General features: G+C 36.9%; 1 protein-coding gene across 1 annotated transcript; it reads right to left on the bottom strand.

Annotated features, from left to right (window-relative positions):
- Positions 1-1,144: 1,144 nt before the first annotated feature.
- LOC135213868 (uncharacterized) lies at positions 1,145-6,547 on the bottom strand. The gene is made up of 2 exons (XM_064247967.1): positions 6,503-6,547; positions 1,145-1,432 (listed from the first exon to the last, which is right to left on the bottom strand). The coding sequence occupies exons 1-2, from the start codon at positions 6,545-6,547 to the stop codon at positions 1,145-1,147; spliced, it is 333 nt and encodes a 110-aa protein (XP_064104037.1).
- Positions 6,548-17,740: the final 11,193 nt, after the last annotated feature.

Here is a 17,740-nt window from a genome sequence, read left to right as displayed (position 1 = left end):
TTTTCTCTTCCAGTTACATCTATTTCTGGTTTTTTCTCTTCCAGTAATGTTTATTGATTAACTTTTATCTTCTATATCTTGGGAGTAGACCCTCTTTTAAACAAGTCTTGTTTAAAAAAGGATTGCTGCATCAGCTCCATTAATTTTGTATAGAGTCTTCTCTATTTTCCTTATCAAGGATTTCATCAAATCCTGTATAGTCATATTGAATGAAATCCTTGATAAAGGAAATGGAGAAGACTCTATGCAAAATTAATGGAGCTGATGCAGCAATTCTTTTAACAAGACTTTTATCTTCTGGAAATTTTTATTTGTAGGCTTTTCTCTTTTATTTGGTTTATTGGTCTATTTATTTGTACTAGTTTTATTTTTAGTGCTCTTTTCCGTTTGTTTCTTTTACTGTACGGGCATCATACTTCATTCTGCAATCCAGGTCTGAAAAAACAACGTAAGAAACTTGGAATGTAGAAGAGTCGGGTGTAACACCTAAAGGAGGGATAATGTCGCTTTTGACAATGGGAATTATATAAATCAGAAAAATGAAGCAATGAGACAATTCCAGAGCTTGGCGATAGAGGGAATGGAGTTTTGGCTGTTTTAATTAGGTTTTTCAGTGAGAGTTATTTAATCCTATCAGGTACTTTGAGTGAGTTTTTGAGTAAGTTAACAGTATTGTTAGCGTTTTTCCAGCGCAGATATATATACCTATATATATATGATATATATATATATATATATATATGTGTGTGGGTTTTTTGTGTGTGTGTGTGTGTGTGTGTGTGTATACATATAAATATCATATGTCTATATAATATATATATATATATATATTCTATACATATACTAATCTATTATATATAGATTCTATATATATATCTTCTATATATATATTATATATCTATACTGTGTGGTGTGTGTGTGTGTGTGTGTGTGTGTGTTGTAGACATATCAAGGGTCTTCTTTCTTCTTTCCCAGCTTTATCCCTGTTCGGGTCGCCGTTTTTAATGAGTCTCTTCCATCTACCTCTGTCCTGTGTCATTTCCTCTCGTACCCCCTTCTTTCTCATCATCTCCAATGCAATCTCTCCACCTTGGTCTTAGGTCTTCATGCTTCAGCGACCTTTACTGTAGCACCCCTAATATGTTCAGTTTCTAACTCCGTCTATTTTGGTCACTTCGCTCATCCAGCTGAGCATCCTCATCTCGGTTACGTCCAACTTTCTGCCCCCTGTTTTCTTTAGTGGTCCTGCTCCCAATCCATATGCCATTGCTGGTTTGACCACTGCCTTGCGCACTCTGCCCTTTAATCTTAAAGGGACTTTCCTATCACATATGACACCGGACACCTTCCTCCAATTGTTCCAACCACACTGAATCCGGTTTTTAATTTCCTCTTCCATGTTTCCCTCATTGTCAGTCACTGAGCCAAGGTACTTGGATGAAAATGGAAATATTATCAACAAAGAGATGGAGTGATAAAAATTGCTTAGGATATCTACACAATGCTGTACAATAGTGATATAGGAAATAATGAAACGCCTGAGCAGGCACCAAAAGTAACAGTAGGAGAAGTAAAGAAAGCATAAAAAGGCATGAAAAGAAACAAAGCAGCAGGAGAAGATGGCCTAACAATTAATTTAATAATAGATAGAGGAGATTTCATAATAGTGAAACTCGCTGAACTTTACACAAAATGCTTGCAAGGATGTTCTATACCTACAGCTTGGGAAAAACTTTATCATAATATTAATTCATAAAAAGTGAGACATAAAAGACCTGAAAAATTACCGACCAATAATACTGCTCAGTAATACTGTATATAAAATATTTACAAAGATCATATTAGGTCGAATAGAAAGACAGCTAGATTTTAATCAACCAAGAGAGAAGGCAGGTTGTAGAAGCGGATATTCAACAATTGACCATTCCATGTAATTAACAAGCCAAAGGAAAAATCAACAGAGTATGACAAACCACTATGTATGGCATTTGTAGATTATGAGAAAGCTTTTGATTCTGTCAAAACTTCAGCAGTAATGAAAGCCCGTCAAAAGCAAGGAATAGATGAATCTTATGTTAGAACACTTGAAGATATCTATACGGGTAGTACAGCAATCCTAAAACTACATAAAGAGAGCGAGAAATTTCCGATTGAGAAAGGAGTTAGACAGGGAGACCCCATCTCTCCTAAATTATTCACAGCATGCCTAGAAGACGTTTTTAAGAATTTAGATTGGGAATGTAGGAATTAACATTAATGAGGAATACCTTAACAACTTAAAGATTTGCAGATGACAAAGTTCTACTCGGTGAATCAGGGGAGGAATTACAAAAGATGATAGTATATTTGAATAGAGAAAGCAGAAATGTAGGACTGAAAATGAATATGAGTAAAACTAAGATAATGTTCAATGAAATTTCAGAGAGACAACAAATAAGGGTTATGGACGAGCCTCTAGAGATTGTTAATGAATATACGTATTTAGGACAGACAGTAAAGTGTTTCCTAAGGCCATGAGACCGAAATTAAAAGAAGGATAAGCATGGGATGGAGAGCTTTTGGTAAACAAAATGAGATTATGAAAAGTAAAATGCCACTTTCTCTAAAAAGAAAACTATTTAATCAGATGGGCCTACCAGTATTAACCTATGCATAAGAAACTTGGAGCTTTACTAAAGCCGTAGAACATAAGATAGTCACAACTCAAAGAGATATGCAAACTGAAGTAGAGGATATTCTAACAACAAGCAAGAAAAAGAAATGGGCGTGGGCAGGACATATAATAAGAATGTCAGATAATAGATGGACGAAAAGAATAACAGAATGGATCCCTAGAGATTCCAAACGAAGCAGGGGAAGGAAGAGAAGACAATGGATTGACGAGCTAAGAAAATTTGCGGGTATAGAATGGCATATTAAGACCATAAACAGAAGGGAGTGGAAGGACATGCCCGAGGCCTTTGTCCTGCAGTGGACTAGCAACGGTTGATGATGATGATGATGATATATATATATATATATATATATATATATATATATATATATATATATATATATATATATATATATATATATATCATATGTATATATATATATATATAGTATATATATATATATATATATATATATATATATATATACATATATATAATATATATATATATATATATATATATATATATATTATATTATATATATATATACATATGTGTGTGTGTGTAATATTCATTTAATGAATTAAATAAATTAACTACTCATCTCTTAATATAAAGTTTCTACATTAAAGGACCCAACAGGTCACGGGTAGTTTAATTTATTAAATGCGTATATTTGAAATCCCGTGAATTCTACATAACATAAACAAACACATCGAATTGTAGAAGAACATCTTTATTTACTACATTTTTAACAAAAGGTCCATTTTTAGCGAAAACTTTGACATTTTCTTTTCTCCTCCCTCGGCTTAGTGCTACGTATAAATTGCCCGTGCTGTAATACAGGCTTCTCAAGGTAAAGTAAAACATTGTTCATTGTTTGACCTTCCGCTTTATGAATAGTCATGGCAAAACATGACTGAATTGGGAACTGCACGCGTTGTAATGGAATGCCGTCTCTTTCTGATCATATAAGTTTTATTCCTGGAAAGAGAACTATTTCGTCTTTGAATGCAAATGTGATAATTTTGGCTATTATTAAGTTTTCGTACAGTTCCTCAATTATCAAGCGTGTACCGTTGCGCAGGCATGGAGGATCCAAGTTTCTCATCATGATAATGGGAGATCCTTGTTTTGAGTTCCAGTTTATGATGTGGTAATCCTGATACCTCCAGGGAGTCGAGAAACTCTATAAGGAAATGAGCGGCGTTTGTGACATCACACACGGAATTGAAAGAATATTCTTTGATGTTGCCAGGAAAGCTTCTGATGCATATGGAATTGATTCTTTTCTAACAGATTCGTTAAGTGGCACTAAAACTATATTTTAGGAAAAAAACATTCCCGGACGATTATCAAACGAAAGATATATGAAATCAAGACTTTCTTCGATTGTCCTCATGGATAATCCTATCTCCAAGGGCAATTCAATTTCACCAACATCTGCAAATCTTAGTCAATGCACGTTTGTTTTTAATTCAAATTGTCTAAACTTAGGTCACAAATAGGATTTTTTTTTATGCAGGCATTCTCAACATCTGTTCCCGAAATCCTGTAGGATAAATGTATTGCGGACCGGTGAAGATATTTCATCACAAAATTTAATCAATCACTCCTTTTCCTTGACCATTGTAGACACTCCTAACACTCAGTCTTCGCAGTCTCGAATGACAAAATTCTTCTCTAATTATAAAGTACGTTTTTCTTTCCATCTCACGACTGCCTGAATGGCGGAAAAAGGAAAGTTTATGAATGCAAATAAGGGAAAGGGGAACATAACCTGTTCATTTAAAGGAGAAAGGTTTCTCAAACGGAACGAAAATAAGTGCGTTTGCTGTTTACACAGCAGGAGGTCAAACGAACGTCCTCCGGTTAAGTGTTTGAGAGGGGGGCGTTCCTGTTCTCTCTCTCTCTCTCTCTCTCTCCTCTCTCTCTCTCTTCTGGTGTTTCTAGTCATTCTTCGAATACAGATCTACTGGTAAATGACCACTTACTGTAATGTGTAAAATAGCTAAGGTATATTTTTTAGTAGTTAAATTTTTTATAAAATAAGATTATATATATGATTACAGTATACGTTATCTACTGCCAGAAGGCGTCTTATTTTACACAAAATACTTCTGTATCCATACTTATGTATGTATATGTTTCTTTTCATTTTTGTAATTTATGTGTCTGCACATGTTTCAAGACCTAAAAAGCACTATTATTATTACTATAGTACCTAATGCAATAAACTAAGGTTATTTTATCACTTACATTAGTTTCAGTATCTGCAAGATATTTAGAAACCTGTTGATGGTTTCAAAGAAATATTGGTTTCAAAGAAATATTGTATAGATTTTTGTTGTAGTATATTTCAATAACCACAATGACCTCTAAACTTCTAAGTTTCCGAGAGGTATTAATCAAGAGACAGTCAATCCCTTCTGTGGTGAAATTCGAACATACGCATATGGCGATATGGCAAGGGTGTATTAACACGTCATATCCCAAAGAATGAAATAACTCTGTTCCATATCGTAAATGCACATATTTGTTGAAATCCAAATTATTTTAGTGGAATAGACCGTTGCTCACCAAAGTTTTAGGGTCTTTTGGCGATATTTTTATGGCTAGAGTAGCTTTTTTTGCCTTTGATTATGAAGACAGCGACGACATTACGAAACTAACTGACGCTTTATTGAAAGTGACAGAATAACTGGCTCAGAGATGTATAGCGTTTAACTTATTAAAGAATGGAAGAATTATATACTCTCACTCTCTCTCACACACGCGCACACAATGGAATAAGCAGTGACAGAATCAGGGTATTTCCTGTATACCTTTAATCTGCTGACCGTCCTCACGTACCCCACCCTGTTCCTCCAATGGCCTCCAACCGACCCAACCTCCTTTTTCACTTTCACTTTGTCCGGTTTTCGGGGATATTAAGGGTTAACCCATTATTGACTTTCGAAGGACACTTGAGTTTCACCGCAAAAGAAGAAGGGGGAAAGCGCCACCGGGTTCATTGTGTGTAGTGACAGAGAGAAAGAGAGATTAGGAGGGCGGCATTTATCCTTTATTATCCTCGACATCCACAACCCGCCCACACACCCTCCCACCACCGTCCTAACCCCGCCACCCCTGAACACCCGCAAGCAACTACGCCGTTAACCCTATTTTTACTTCTTTTTTTATCTTCACACAAAGGACATTGGAGAAAGTTTTTCGGTCGTGGGTCTTTCGTCGGCCTATTTTCCAACTAATTTTCTTAAGCCTTCGGGTATAAGTCGTGGGATTTTGTGGGATTTTCACATATGGCTTTCAGAAGCGATTTTGTGACTGACATGCACACAAGACAATACCTATCAGCCTATCTATCATTTTGTATAGCCACATACACACACACACACACACACACACACACACATATATATATATATATATATATATATATATATATATATATATATATATATATATATATATCTTGCAACGAGTGTCTTTTTGGACTCTTGTTTTCTTTTTCTGCCCAAACTTGAAAATTTAAAGGAATAACTGAGGGAGCAATGTAAGGGAACTTTGATAATATGGGAGAATTTGAATAGGAGGGAAAACAAAAGGACTAGAGTAAACTGCTTCATGTCAGAATCTGGTACAATACTTTTTTACTTGGCCTCTTTTCCTTTTGTCCCCTAAACAACAGCTTGTCGATGGAAAACATTTCTAATTTTATTGTAACGACATGTCATATGTGATTTATCGCTTGTCATCTCCCAGATCTAATTTGACAAAAGGCATTAGCAGATAGTTGCACTTCAAGTCGTGAGAAGTTACACATTCTGTTTTGAGGTCTGACTGACCTGACCCCTAAGCTTTTTTACCTGACCCTTGTTCTTTTTCCACATCTCTGCTGATGTCTAATGACCTCCCTCAGGTACTGGCAAAGGATCAGCAGCAGAGATAAGAGGATCCAAAATGATCAAGCCAGTTTGCAGAGTTCAATCCAGTTTTGGGAGAGGCATGTCCAGTTTGGACAGGATGCTTCCAGATTCCACAAAACCGGGTATAAATATGGCCTGACCTCCCGACCAAATTGCATTCTGCCCCAGCCACTAACTGTGGTACTATCCTGTCCGGAAGCGGTGTCATGCCCGACAACTCTGCCTGCTGCTATATCCTCCCTGTGTCTTGATGCTGGACCTGGCTAGCCACCTCTACAACTGCTCTACCAGCAGACTAGACTCTTGTCTGGATGCCTGCCCTGACAGCTCTACCAAAGAGCATGTCCTTGAAGTTCCTGTAGGACACCGCCTCATGAGAAGCATTTCCCTGTTGATTCCATAGTGAAGCCCTGCGAGTGACCCACATCCTTCTGCCAATGCCCAGGCTCTGACTTTGTCTATCCTTGTTCACAGACTAAGGTAACTGAAATAGGAAGCTGCTCTGTCAGCCTTTCCTAACACTCATTCCCTTTTCCAAATGTTTTCTCATATTACCATTCCTTAGTATTCCCGTCTCCATCAGCGACCCATGTGAGTTTAATATAACAGTGAATTTCTTGTGAAATAAGTGATATTAGTATATGCTACTTTATTTACAGCAATACTCATTGTATTAATGAAAGCTTGAAGGATTTATGAACCGAGTACCGTGTGTAATTCTCACTTTGCTTTTATCATTTTGTGGAAGTTTGTTGTCATTGGTATTTGTAATTCAACATTAACTGCTTTGCAGATTCATGTAGACTGCCCCGCTGCGTGCCTCCTCCTGTAGATCAATGATGCCACTCATTGTGTTCTGTCACTGCCAATCTTATTTCCATCACTTGCTGAAATGTTGCAGGTGCATTCATGAGACCAAACAGCAGAACAGTATACTGGTACAGTCCAAAAGGGGTAATAAAAGCTGACAGCAACTTAGCATTTTCATTTAAGGGTATCTGATAATATCCCTTCAATAAGTCTATCTTGAAAACAAACTTGGAATCCATGTTGCAGCAAATACTCAACTTCTTTCTTCAAAACATCTCGATGATAAGGTGATAAGTGATAAACCCTTTATTTGAATGGTTTTCCATCTTCTTGGATCTTGATTTCATGTTTGGTCAGATTAGTATGTCTGGGTACATCAGCAAAAATTTATGTGAAGCTTCTAATCGCCTCACTCAATTCTTCACCATGTTCAACATTCAGATGTTTCAGTTTATCCTCCAAATTTTCCAAAATTGAAGAATTCATCTTGCTTTCAGTTCCCAATTCATAGCCATCATCGTCTTCTGTAGATGAAGATGTCTGTGCTATTGACATAGGTTCAATTTTAGTTTCTGAGAAGTAAGGTTTCAAGAGGTTCACATGTATTTTCCTTAGTCATTTTCTTCGTTCTGGTGTTTCTATCATGTAAATTCTATCAATTAACATCTCAATTATCTTGTAAGGACATTGAAATTTATTGGTGAGGGGAAATCTCTTGACTGGTAGAAGCACTAACACTGGTTGACCAATGATAAAACTTCTTAGCTTAGTCTTAACATCATATCTCCTTTTCATTTTCTCTTGACTCACTCTCAGGTTTTTTAAAGAGAATTTCTTATCTCTTTCAACCTTTTCCTTAAGTTCTTCACACACTCTCCTTGGATTTCCTCTGGATTTTCTTCCCAATTTTCTACAAGAATCTTCAACGGTCCTCTCACTTCTCTACCAAAAATCATATCATTAGGTTAACATCCCATGCTTTCTTGATAAGCATTCCTAACTTCACTAACATTAAGGGTAAACCAACATCCCATTCTCTTCTTGACTCAGAATGATACTTTATCAGCATACTTTCCTATGTCTGGTGGAACTTTTCCATGGCTCCTTGAGTTTCTGAATGATAAGCAGTTGATAACTGTTGTTTCACCCCTAACAAATTCATCATATTCTGGAATAACTTGGAAGTAAAGTTCGTCCCTCTATTACTTTGTACAATTTCTGGTATCCCAAACTTTGGGAAAAAATCCACTAATTTCTCAGTAACTATCTTGGCAGATGTGTTTCTAACAGGGATCGCCTAAGGATATCTTGTTACAGGGCACATTAGCTTCAGCAAATATTCATTTCCCTTCTTCGTCTTCGGAAGTGGTCCAACCATGTTTATAATCACCTTGCTAAAGGGTTCTCCTCTAACTTCTATAGGTTGTAGGGGGCTTTCTGCATGGTTTCATTTGGTTTTCCAGCCATATGGCAGGTATAACACTCTTGATAGAACCTGCTAACATCTTCATGAAATCCAGGCCAGAAAAAATATTTCATGATCTTCTCCACAGTCTTTTTGATTCACATATGTCCAGATTAATGAGCAACTGCTACCATTTGTTTCCTCAATGGATATGGAATCAAAATTTGATGAGATTCGCCCTATTCAGCATTTCCTTGTATAACTGTAGGTCTATGCTTCCTCATCAGCAAACCTTCCTTCAGATAATAAGAGGTGACCAGGTGAAACAGACTGTTAAGAACAATGTCCATTAGCTTCTCTCGTGTCACCTGTCCAACTTCAAGGGTTGAACTTTCAATATCTGCTACCTCAGCTACTGCAGTTTCACTTCTATCTTCAGGAACACTCTGACTACTCAGGGTCTCTTCAGGAACAACAGATTCTTCATCTTTTTGGGAAATATCTTCTTGGTCAGCATTATGGGAAGCATCGCCCCCTGGAACAATCCTTCTTGGGTGTGCAAATCCTCTGTCTCTTCATTTACAGGTTTAGTCTTCCTCATACTCCTGGTAGTTACACCACTAGGAAATAGGTGGGGGTTATTCTTCTCTAACTCTACTGTAGGACTAATCCTCAATGGTTTGTCTGTCACTACAGGACAAGGAACAAATGGCACACTACCAACTTCATTCCCCAATAGAATATGTACACCTTCTACAACCAGTGAGATCTTCACAGCAATATCAACATTCCCTGTCGCCAATTCACAGGACAGGAGTAAGCGGCTATAGTCAAACTCAGCCTTTTTGGCCACTAAGGCATTGGCCTTGTTTACCCTGGATTTTCCACACCCTTGTCACTTCTCCCAAGGTAAGTGCTTCCGCCCCACCTCTCTCTCTCTCTCTCTCTCTCTCTCTCTCTCTCTCTTTCTCTCTCTTTCTTGATTTGCTTTGGAGCAAATCGTTCTAACTGTCCTTTTACTTACTTTGGCGGCTTTGGCTGTGTCCACCATTGGCCTTTTTATCTAAAAAGCACCGATTAACATTATAAATTATTTCCATAGTCTGACTGTGCAGGCGGGGGCAGCGAGAAGCGGGAGATGTTTACATGGTGGGTCCGTGACAAGGAATGACCTTGTCAGGCTGAGGTAGCAACAGAGCACTAACCCAGCACAGCTTTATCTAAAATTACTATACTATTTCGACAGAAAACTAAAAAACTTATTGATAGCAGTGATTGGACTAATTGTGCACGTCAAGATTGTGTTGTTAACTTATCTAGTAAACAAATAAGTGAAAATGTTGTGAGTGCGCTTGGATATGGTTTATCTTTCTTTGCAACAAGTAGACCTTCTGCTTTAATGGTTGGGTCATCCCTAAGTAAATTTGAAAAATATTGTGATCTTCCTCAAAATCATGTCGACATGATTAAAGGTATTGTTACGGAGCTGCCAATGTTAAGCATGAAAGTAACTTCCCTGCTCGCTATAAGAAAAGTTTGACCGATCTTAAAAAGGACAATACTATCCACATCACAAAAGCTGATAAGTCAAATAGTATAGTAATTTTAGATAAAGCTGACTACATATCACGTATGCAAGCCCTACTGGATGATGATGTGACTTATAAAAAACTAACAAAAAATCCTCTTGATCAAGTCATAAAACTTCAATAGCATAGTGAAAAGTATCCTTAAAAGATAAAACAGAACTACTAGGCAAATTGTCAGTCATTCTCCTTCGCTACCTTACTTATATGGATTCGTCAAACGCACAAAGAAAATAACCCTATGCGGCCTATTATCAGTACTGTTGATTCAATTTCATATAAACTCTCGAAATATATCACTAAGATCTTGTCCCCGTTACTTGGAACCATCTCCGATTCTCATATATATAATTCTCTAGATTTAGTGATAATTATACAAAATTGCTCTTTGCCCTACTCATAGATTCGTTAGTTTGACGTATGTTCTCTTTTTACTAAAGTCCCTATAGACTCTATTTTAGAATATCTTAGCAATGAACTAACTCAGCATGAATACCTCTACCTATAAAGTCACATTATTTCACTCACGAGTTTGTGCATTTGTGATTGTAAGTTATATTCAATGGTGAATTTTTATCAACAAATTTTTGGCATGGCAATGGGAAATCCTTTATCACCATTGCTCTCAAACCTGTATATGGAATTCTTCGAAAAACGCTACTTACCTAATATCATTCATATTCCTGTAAAGTGGTATCGTTACGTTGATGATTGTTTAGCTGTTCTTCCTGTCGGTATTGATGTAAATGATTTACTCCCTAAATTAAATAACCAGGTACCATCGATTAAGTTTACTCTAGAATTAGAAAAAGACATTGCCTCCCTTTCTTAGACGTTTTGATACATAGAGAACCATTTCAATGTAAATTCAGTATTTATAGGAAACCGACTAACAACTTAACTTATGTTCATTTCTTCTCAGGCCACCATCTTAATATAAAAATATCAATTTTTTCCTCTATGTTTTTACGAGCATTGCGAATTGTCAGTCCACAATATTTGGATCAAGAAATTGAATACATAAGAAAAATAGGGGAAAGATTTATGCTATCCTTCACATATATTAGACATTTGTTATAATAAAGCCCACAAAAAGTTTTATACTGAAAATAACACACAGAAAGAAAATTCTAAGAAACATTCTCAGTTTGCCTTATTTTAACGGATTTGAAACCATTAAACCATTGTTAAAAGCTTTTAATGTCAACCTTGTTTCTTCCGATAATAACACACTAAAAAGAATGTTAATAAAAAATGCCCCAGAGAAAGCAACAACATAATATATAAAATTCCATGTATGGATTGTCCCTCATTCTATCTCGGACAGTCCAGCAAGGGCTTAGAAGTAAGGCTAAGCCAGCATAAATACTCTGTAAAACTGGGCAAAAATCTAATGCATTATTTATTCATTTAAGTGAAAACAAACCACCGAATTAATTGGATTGACAGTTCAGTAATTGCACGGTCAAGAGATGTCTTATCATGAAATCTTTTAGAATCTGCTTTAATAAAACTTACTTTTCATTGTAATTTCCAATGTTAGTCGTGGCCTTTTTTTCATTTAGACCCTTGTATCTGTAACATGTTTAAGAATGACCTCAAATATATAATTACTGACTTAAATAAAAATCAGTTGCCTTAGAGTTATAAAATTAAAAATTTTATTGTAATGTATGTCTGTCATGTTTTGTGAATATGGTTTTGTTTACCAGGTTCCGTATAGCTGTCACCTATAATCCTTTAATTGTCTGGGAGATTGTATCTGAGATGATTGTCTTAAACCTTTAATTGCACCCTTTGTTTATGCTTGTTTGGGAAGGTTTCTTATCTTCCAGGTGTGTCGGATTCTAGGCACTAATCCCTTTATAATCCCTATCTGTCAGTTATACGAACCTTCTTGTATTGTCTTTTCTCGTATTTTTGTCAGTATCTGCTTCAGTAAAGGGCTTTTAAGTCGAAAGATCTCGCAGACTCCTTCGTTTATTTTTCCTTCGTGGCATTTATATCTTTATTTATGGATTTATCACGTTCCTAAACTTTCGTGATTCTGTTATACATTTATATATAATATATCTATATATATATATTATTATAGATATATATATATATATATATATATATATATATATATATATATATAATGAATTCGGTTCTGATAACTCAGATTTTAAACAATTATGCTACGCTTCACTTCACTAGATCATAAATCGAAAAATACAAAATAAGAACAACACAGGTGTCTCTTTAGGTATATTGTCCTATAAAAAGCAATGGAAAATATTTAAAGACTGACAGGGATGTGACTGGCTAGGATAACCTCAATTCAGGTACTTTATCTTCAGCAGGTAATGGATTCCTCATCTATGGGGCGCCGGGGGTGCCAAGTGAGTTAGAATCACGACAAAGGCCACTGAGGCCCACGACAGCCACGTATATCAAGGGGCGGCTCCAGAGAGCAATGGACGATGGTAGTGTCCTAGTCAAGCTCCCAGCATCTACTAAGCATGAGCTTGTCCATGCGAAACTTTTTTATAGTAGTGCCTGGGGGTATTACGATGTTGCTTCGTGCTGATGGCGTTATGGACTGGCAGGACTGCGCATCAATGTGGGTCGCTCATGTGGGCATGAGGTCATCGGGGCTCAGGTATTCAAGATGGCGCTGAGCACATGGTCAGTTCTATGCCTCTTTGCTGGTTGACTTGCCTGGGTCAAGGATAAGCGTTTCCACCAGACCAGCACCTGAAAATCAAGGCCTCGGCAGTCACTTGGACAAAGGAAGGGGATTAAAGAATTACCCCTCAAAGGTTGTGGTGAGATAGGTCTATAGGGGCGAATTTTGCCTACAGTTAATTTTATGATTGAAATTAAAACAATGAATATTATTTCAGTGAATATCAAATATCTTACATTGAATATTACTTTACTTTCTTCTTGGAATATGAGAGGGCATTCATACCTTTAATCGGGTTGGAATGGCTACAGTCACGTTAGCATGTTGGATTACATTATTCCAAAATTTAATACGTCTGCAAAAGATCAAAGCCGAAAAAAAATTACTTATGACATTTACTCCACTTGCAAAATTGATTATGCTGTCAACAATACTAATAACCTTAGTTTATAATGATGCTAAGCAGCATTTAATAAAAACAAATCAATGTGAGATGGTTACTTAATTGTTAACAAAGCAAAATACAACATTAAGAGGTTAATATGGTTATTCCTAAAATACTCCATGCACTTATTAGTAATAGACTACAGTCAGAAGGTCATGTAATTAGTTTACCTCGAAGAAGCAGTACAATGAAGTATTCGTGGTCTCATATTAGGTGCTGCCATTCAGGAGACACTTTTATAAATACATGTGACATATCAGTATTGGCTATGGGGAGCCAGAGGTTCTCAAATTACTAAGAAAGAGGATTGTTACAAAAGGGGAGTATCTTACACTTTAGGAACCACTGATATGACAGAACGATAACATGACACTCTCTTCGAAGAGGATACCAAGGATATAATTTAGTCAAGGACTTGGGAATATTTAGTTACATAAACGACTGAAAATAAAGGATAGATGTAAAAATAATTAAAATGGTAAGGTAGATATACAATCAGTATGCCAATTAGCTTAATATAGTAACCTTTATAATGACTATACTCTTTCGTTTGCCCAAAGGGCATTAAATACAGGTTAGAATGCTACCATGGCATTCAAAGTCAGTCGGAGGCTGTGCCACCTCTGACAAGTACATCTGCCCCATATCTTAGAAGCATTTGCGTGTAGATTCGCTACAGACAGGAAATTTCCTCAATAGGAAGGTGGCACTGTGCCAAATGTGGCCCTTCATGTTGTAAGAGCTTAATGGCTCTATTAGGTTAACGTAAAACTATTATTATTTCTTTTGTTGATTTAAATCAGCCTTGTTTACTTTTTTGTTTACTTTTAAATTAAATTTTTGCTGAGTATGTTTACTCTTGTGTTACCGTAAGTTAAGTGGCTTTACGATTGTTTGTCAGTGTTTTTGCGCCTCCTCCTCCTTCTCCTTTGTGTATTAGTGAACTATCGTTTTAACGATTGTTATTCTTTTGCTTTGAGTGTTTATAAACACTGGGAAGGTGATGAGTGGACATGGTCGACCGGTCAACAGGAGTTCGGGTCTTGACAAGCTCTCACCAGTACTGTTTCCCGTCGCAGCAGTTATTTTGATTTGGAGGACGACATTAGATACTTACCTTTTGGACCACGCACTTGGATATTTCCCTCACGGTTTCTGGAAGACTCATATATACGTCTGTTGAGTGTGTCCCTGGATCACGGCTTTTTCTCGCGCAGGTGTTGTTGTCACCTGCGACCTTCACACTGCTGTTGAGAGTTTAGCAGACGCTCTGTCATCTGCGACCGCTGTTTCTGCCCTTTTTTCCCGTCTGAGGATTTTGACGGGAAAACCGGTGTCGTCGCTGTATCCCGGCACTGGATTCTGGATTTACTTGCCGTGTCATCCTCGTCCAGCTGTTATACGGGAGTGAGAGCTACTTGACTCGTGAGGTGGCTAGTAGGGAGTCTGTCGCTAGGTAAGACGTATTATCGTTCCTCTTGTATCGGGAAATATGTTGCCCTTCAGTACCTGGCGTACACTATTTGCCCTTCCGTTGGCAGCTTGATGGACTGATCACGGCCCTGAGTTCAACTCCTCTTCTGGTTCTTCACTTGAGGTGATATTGTTTATTTTTGCCAATTTTTATTATTTATAAATATATATTTATATATGTATGAGTTTACATGTATATGTTGTCATATTTGTTTGTGTGTTAGTATTTAGTGGACCGAGTTCCACATTGTTTAGCTTTGTGTTGTAGGTAGGAATATTAAGGTTTTCCTTGTTATCATCTCTTACTTCCTTCTACCTTATTATTATTAGGTTATTTATTATTTTGGCTAGCCTTATTTGGATCCACCTTGTTATTATTAAGTGTTTTCTCTCTTGGGATTTTCTCTTGTTTAGGGCTTAGTGTAGTAGCTTTAGGTTTTCTTGTGAGTTCCCGAGAACCAGGTATTTGTTCTCTTGAATATTCTGTACAATTAAGTGTATTTAATCTCACAAGGTTGATTTAAGTCATTGTTCTAGTTTATAATAAATAGTGTTAAGTTTTCTTGCGTTTCTGTTTCCGTCCTTCCTTGTCACTGAAGTACATGTACTGACTGCAATCCTTGAGAATATAAAGACCTAAAAAAACCTGTACTGCAACCTGGGAGGTTGTAACAGGCTCTGAAGCATATAATACTGGCACTTGACACTGCATAAACAAAGCTCAAATCAAAAGAAAAGTGTTTTGAGAAGGCATAAAGTAATGTGAAGAATTGTAGAAGGTAAGGGGAAATGTTACAAGAAGAATTGGTTACAAAAATGATAGGAGGAAGTAATACAGGAAGAGATTGTATCCTTCTCTGGATAGAGGTACCAGAGTTCTCCTTAAGAAATATGGTACTATGCCATAGGCATGAGTGTGAGGAGAGTTCATTAAGCAAAACTGGAGCATCTATGCCTGTTACTGTTCATTCTTGGTCCACTCTGAGGCCAGTATTTCGACGTCTTCGGTGGATGTGAGGGAACCAAGTTGTGGGAAGATTTGCGAGTACCATCAGCCCAGGCTGCTGCAACAATTGGGGTAAAGGAAGGCCCTGTGAGCTCAGACATGAGTCATCACCGTTGCCTGAGTTCAATTTCTAGTTGAGATGTGGCAGAATCATGACTCAAGGGTAGATTGGCTGATGACTGGGGAGATAAGGAAGATCTTAGCGTTGGTGTGACCGGCTCGCAAGTTAGGGTGACTCTGATGCAGTAAGATTAAAAATCCTATCTATAACATCTTTGTAATTCTGGTTCTTGGTGGCACTGTCTTGCAGTGTTTGAAGTCCCTTTGGTCCAGCATTAACAAGTGTTTCCTTCTTAGGGCCTGACAGATGATGCACATTAACAATAAGTCTTTCACAGGTCTTTTAATAGAAAGGGCCTCCATTTTCTCTCCAAAAAGTCCAAACACTGTTATAATCTATGTTTTGTCTAGGCAGGATAGGTTCTTGAAATTATGTAGTATATATTGAGGTGGATGATTCTTGTGATTTTTCATAACTGTATCTGCAAACTACCTGCCAATAAAAAAAAGAATGTGTTAGAGGTGAGCATATCTACAAGTTGGAATAAAAATATGAATCAAAATACCAAGATGAAACATTTAATTCTTATTGACTTTAATGATTTGTAATTTTGGTTTAAAAATGAGTGCAAATCATCAAGGGTACCTTTAAATTAATTTTAACAATGTAATTGTGTTCTTTAGTGTCATAAATCATGGAAAAAAAGGAGTTAAGATTTGTTATCAGAAAGATGAGCTATTATTAGCATTTAGAATTTTATGGATGCCATTTTGTTTTTGTCTTTTATGGGGCCTTCATATCTAAACTATTGCTTGGTAACCTCGATTTTTGGATTCAGCAGGCCCAAATCCATATGGGACGACTGGTTAACAAATTTTTACAAGAAATGCTTTAACAAGTTACATTTTCTGAAAATAGTACCAGACTATTAAGTTCCAACCTCTTTTATGACCTTTGCATCTGAATTTCTAATGGCCTGAGTTCTCACTCAAAAGACCAGGGTTCGGTCCTATTCTCAGTTAGAAATTTATTTCTGTAAAACACATTCCTATATATCCATTTACATCATATCTTAGGGTTAGTCGAATGAGATGTTAGTAATTCGAGCACTGATGGGTTGGGAAGTTTAATAAAAATTTGCTGGTATATTCAGCATTAGGCACCAGCACTGGGAAAAACCTCAAGTACGTAGTACTTAGGTTTAACTTTTCTGAATTTTGTGGCCGAATCGCTCTCTCTCTCTCTCGAAGCGCAAGGCTTTATTTAGTCTGGTTGTGAGTCAGAAATTCATTTCTTTGAAACATGTTCCCATGTGTTCATTTCCATCATATCTCACAGTGATGGGTCAGGAAGTTAGATATAATACGCTGGTATGTTGGGTGTTAGATGCCTGCCTGCCAAAAATTCAGGTAAGTAACACTTACGTTGTAAGTCAGAAATTTCTCTCTGTGAAACATGTTTCCATGTGTTAATTTCCATCACATCTCACTGTGAAGGGGTAAGTCGAATGAAGCATTAGGAACTCAAGCTTTGATGAGTCGAAAAGCTGGGTAGAATTTGCTGATATGTTGGGCACTAGGAGTAGGTAGGCTCCTACCTTTGAAAAACCTCAGATTCGTATTACTTAGGTTCCAATTTCTTTTATGACTTTTGCATCTGAATTGCTAATGCCTTGAACTCTCACTCAAAAGACTGGGGTT

This window comes from Macrobrachium nipponense, chromosome 43 (genome assembly GCF_015104395.2).
Source record: "Macrobrachium nipponense isolate FS-2020 chromosome 43, ASM1510439v2, whole genome shotgun sequence".
In the NCBI taxonomy this organism is placed as follows: domain Eukaryota; kingdom Metazoa; phylum Arthropoda; class Malacostraca; order Decapoda; family Palaemonidae; genus Macrobrachium; species Macrobrachium nipponense.
This window is presented reverse-complemented; position numbering and strand designations above follow the sequence as displayed.

What these genes read in the sequence shown, in the direction of transcription:
- LOC135213868 (XM_064247967.1), bottom strand. Translation starts at nt 6,547, where the DNA reads ATGTGGAAAAAGAACAAGGGTCAGGTAAAAAAGCTTAGGGGTCAG. An exon ending in TAAAAAAGCTTAGGGGTCAG is followed by an intron (nt 1,433 to 6,502) that starts GTCAGTCAGACC and finishes TTTTCATCCAAG; the next exon opens with TACCTTGGCTCAGTGACTGA.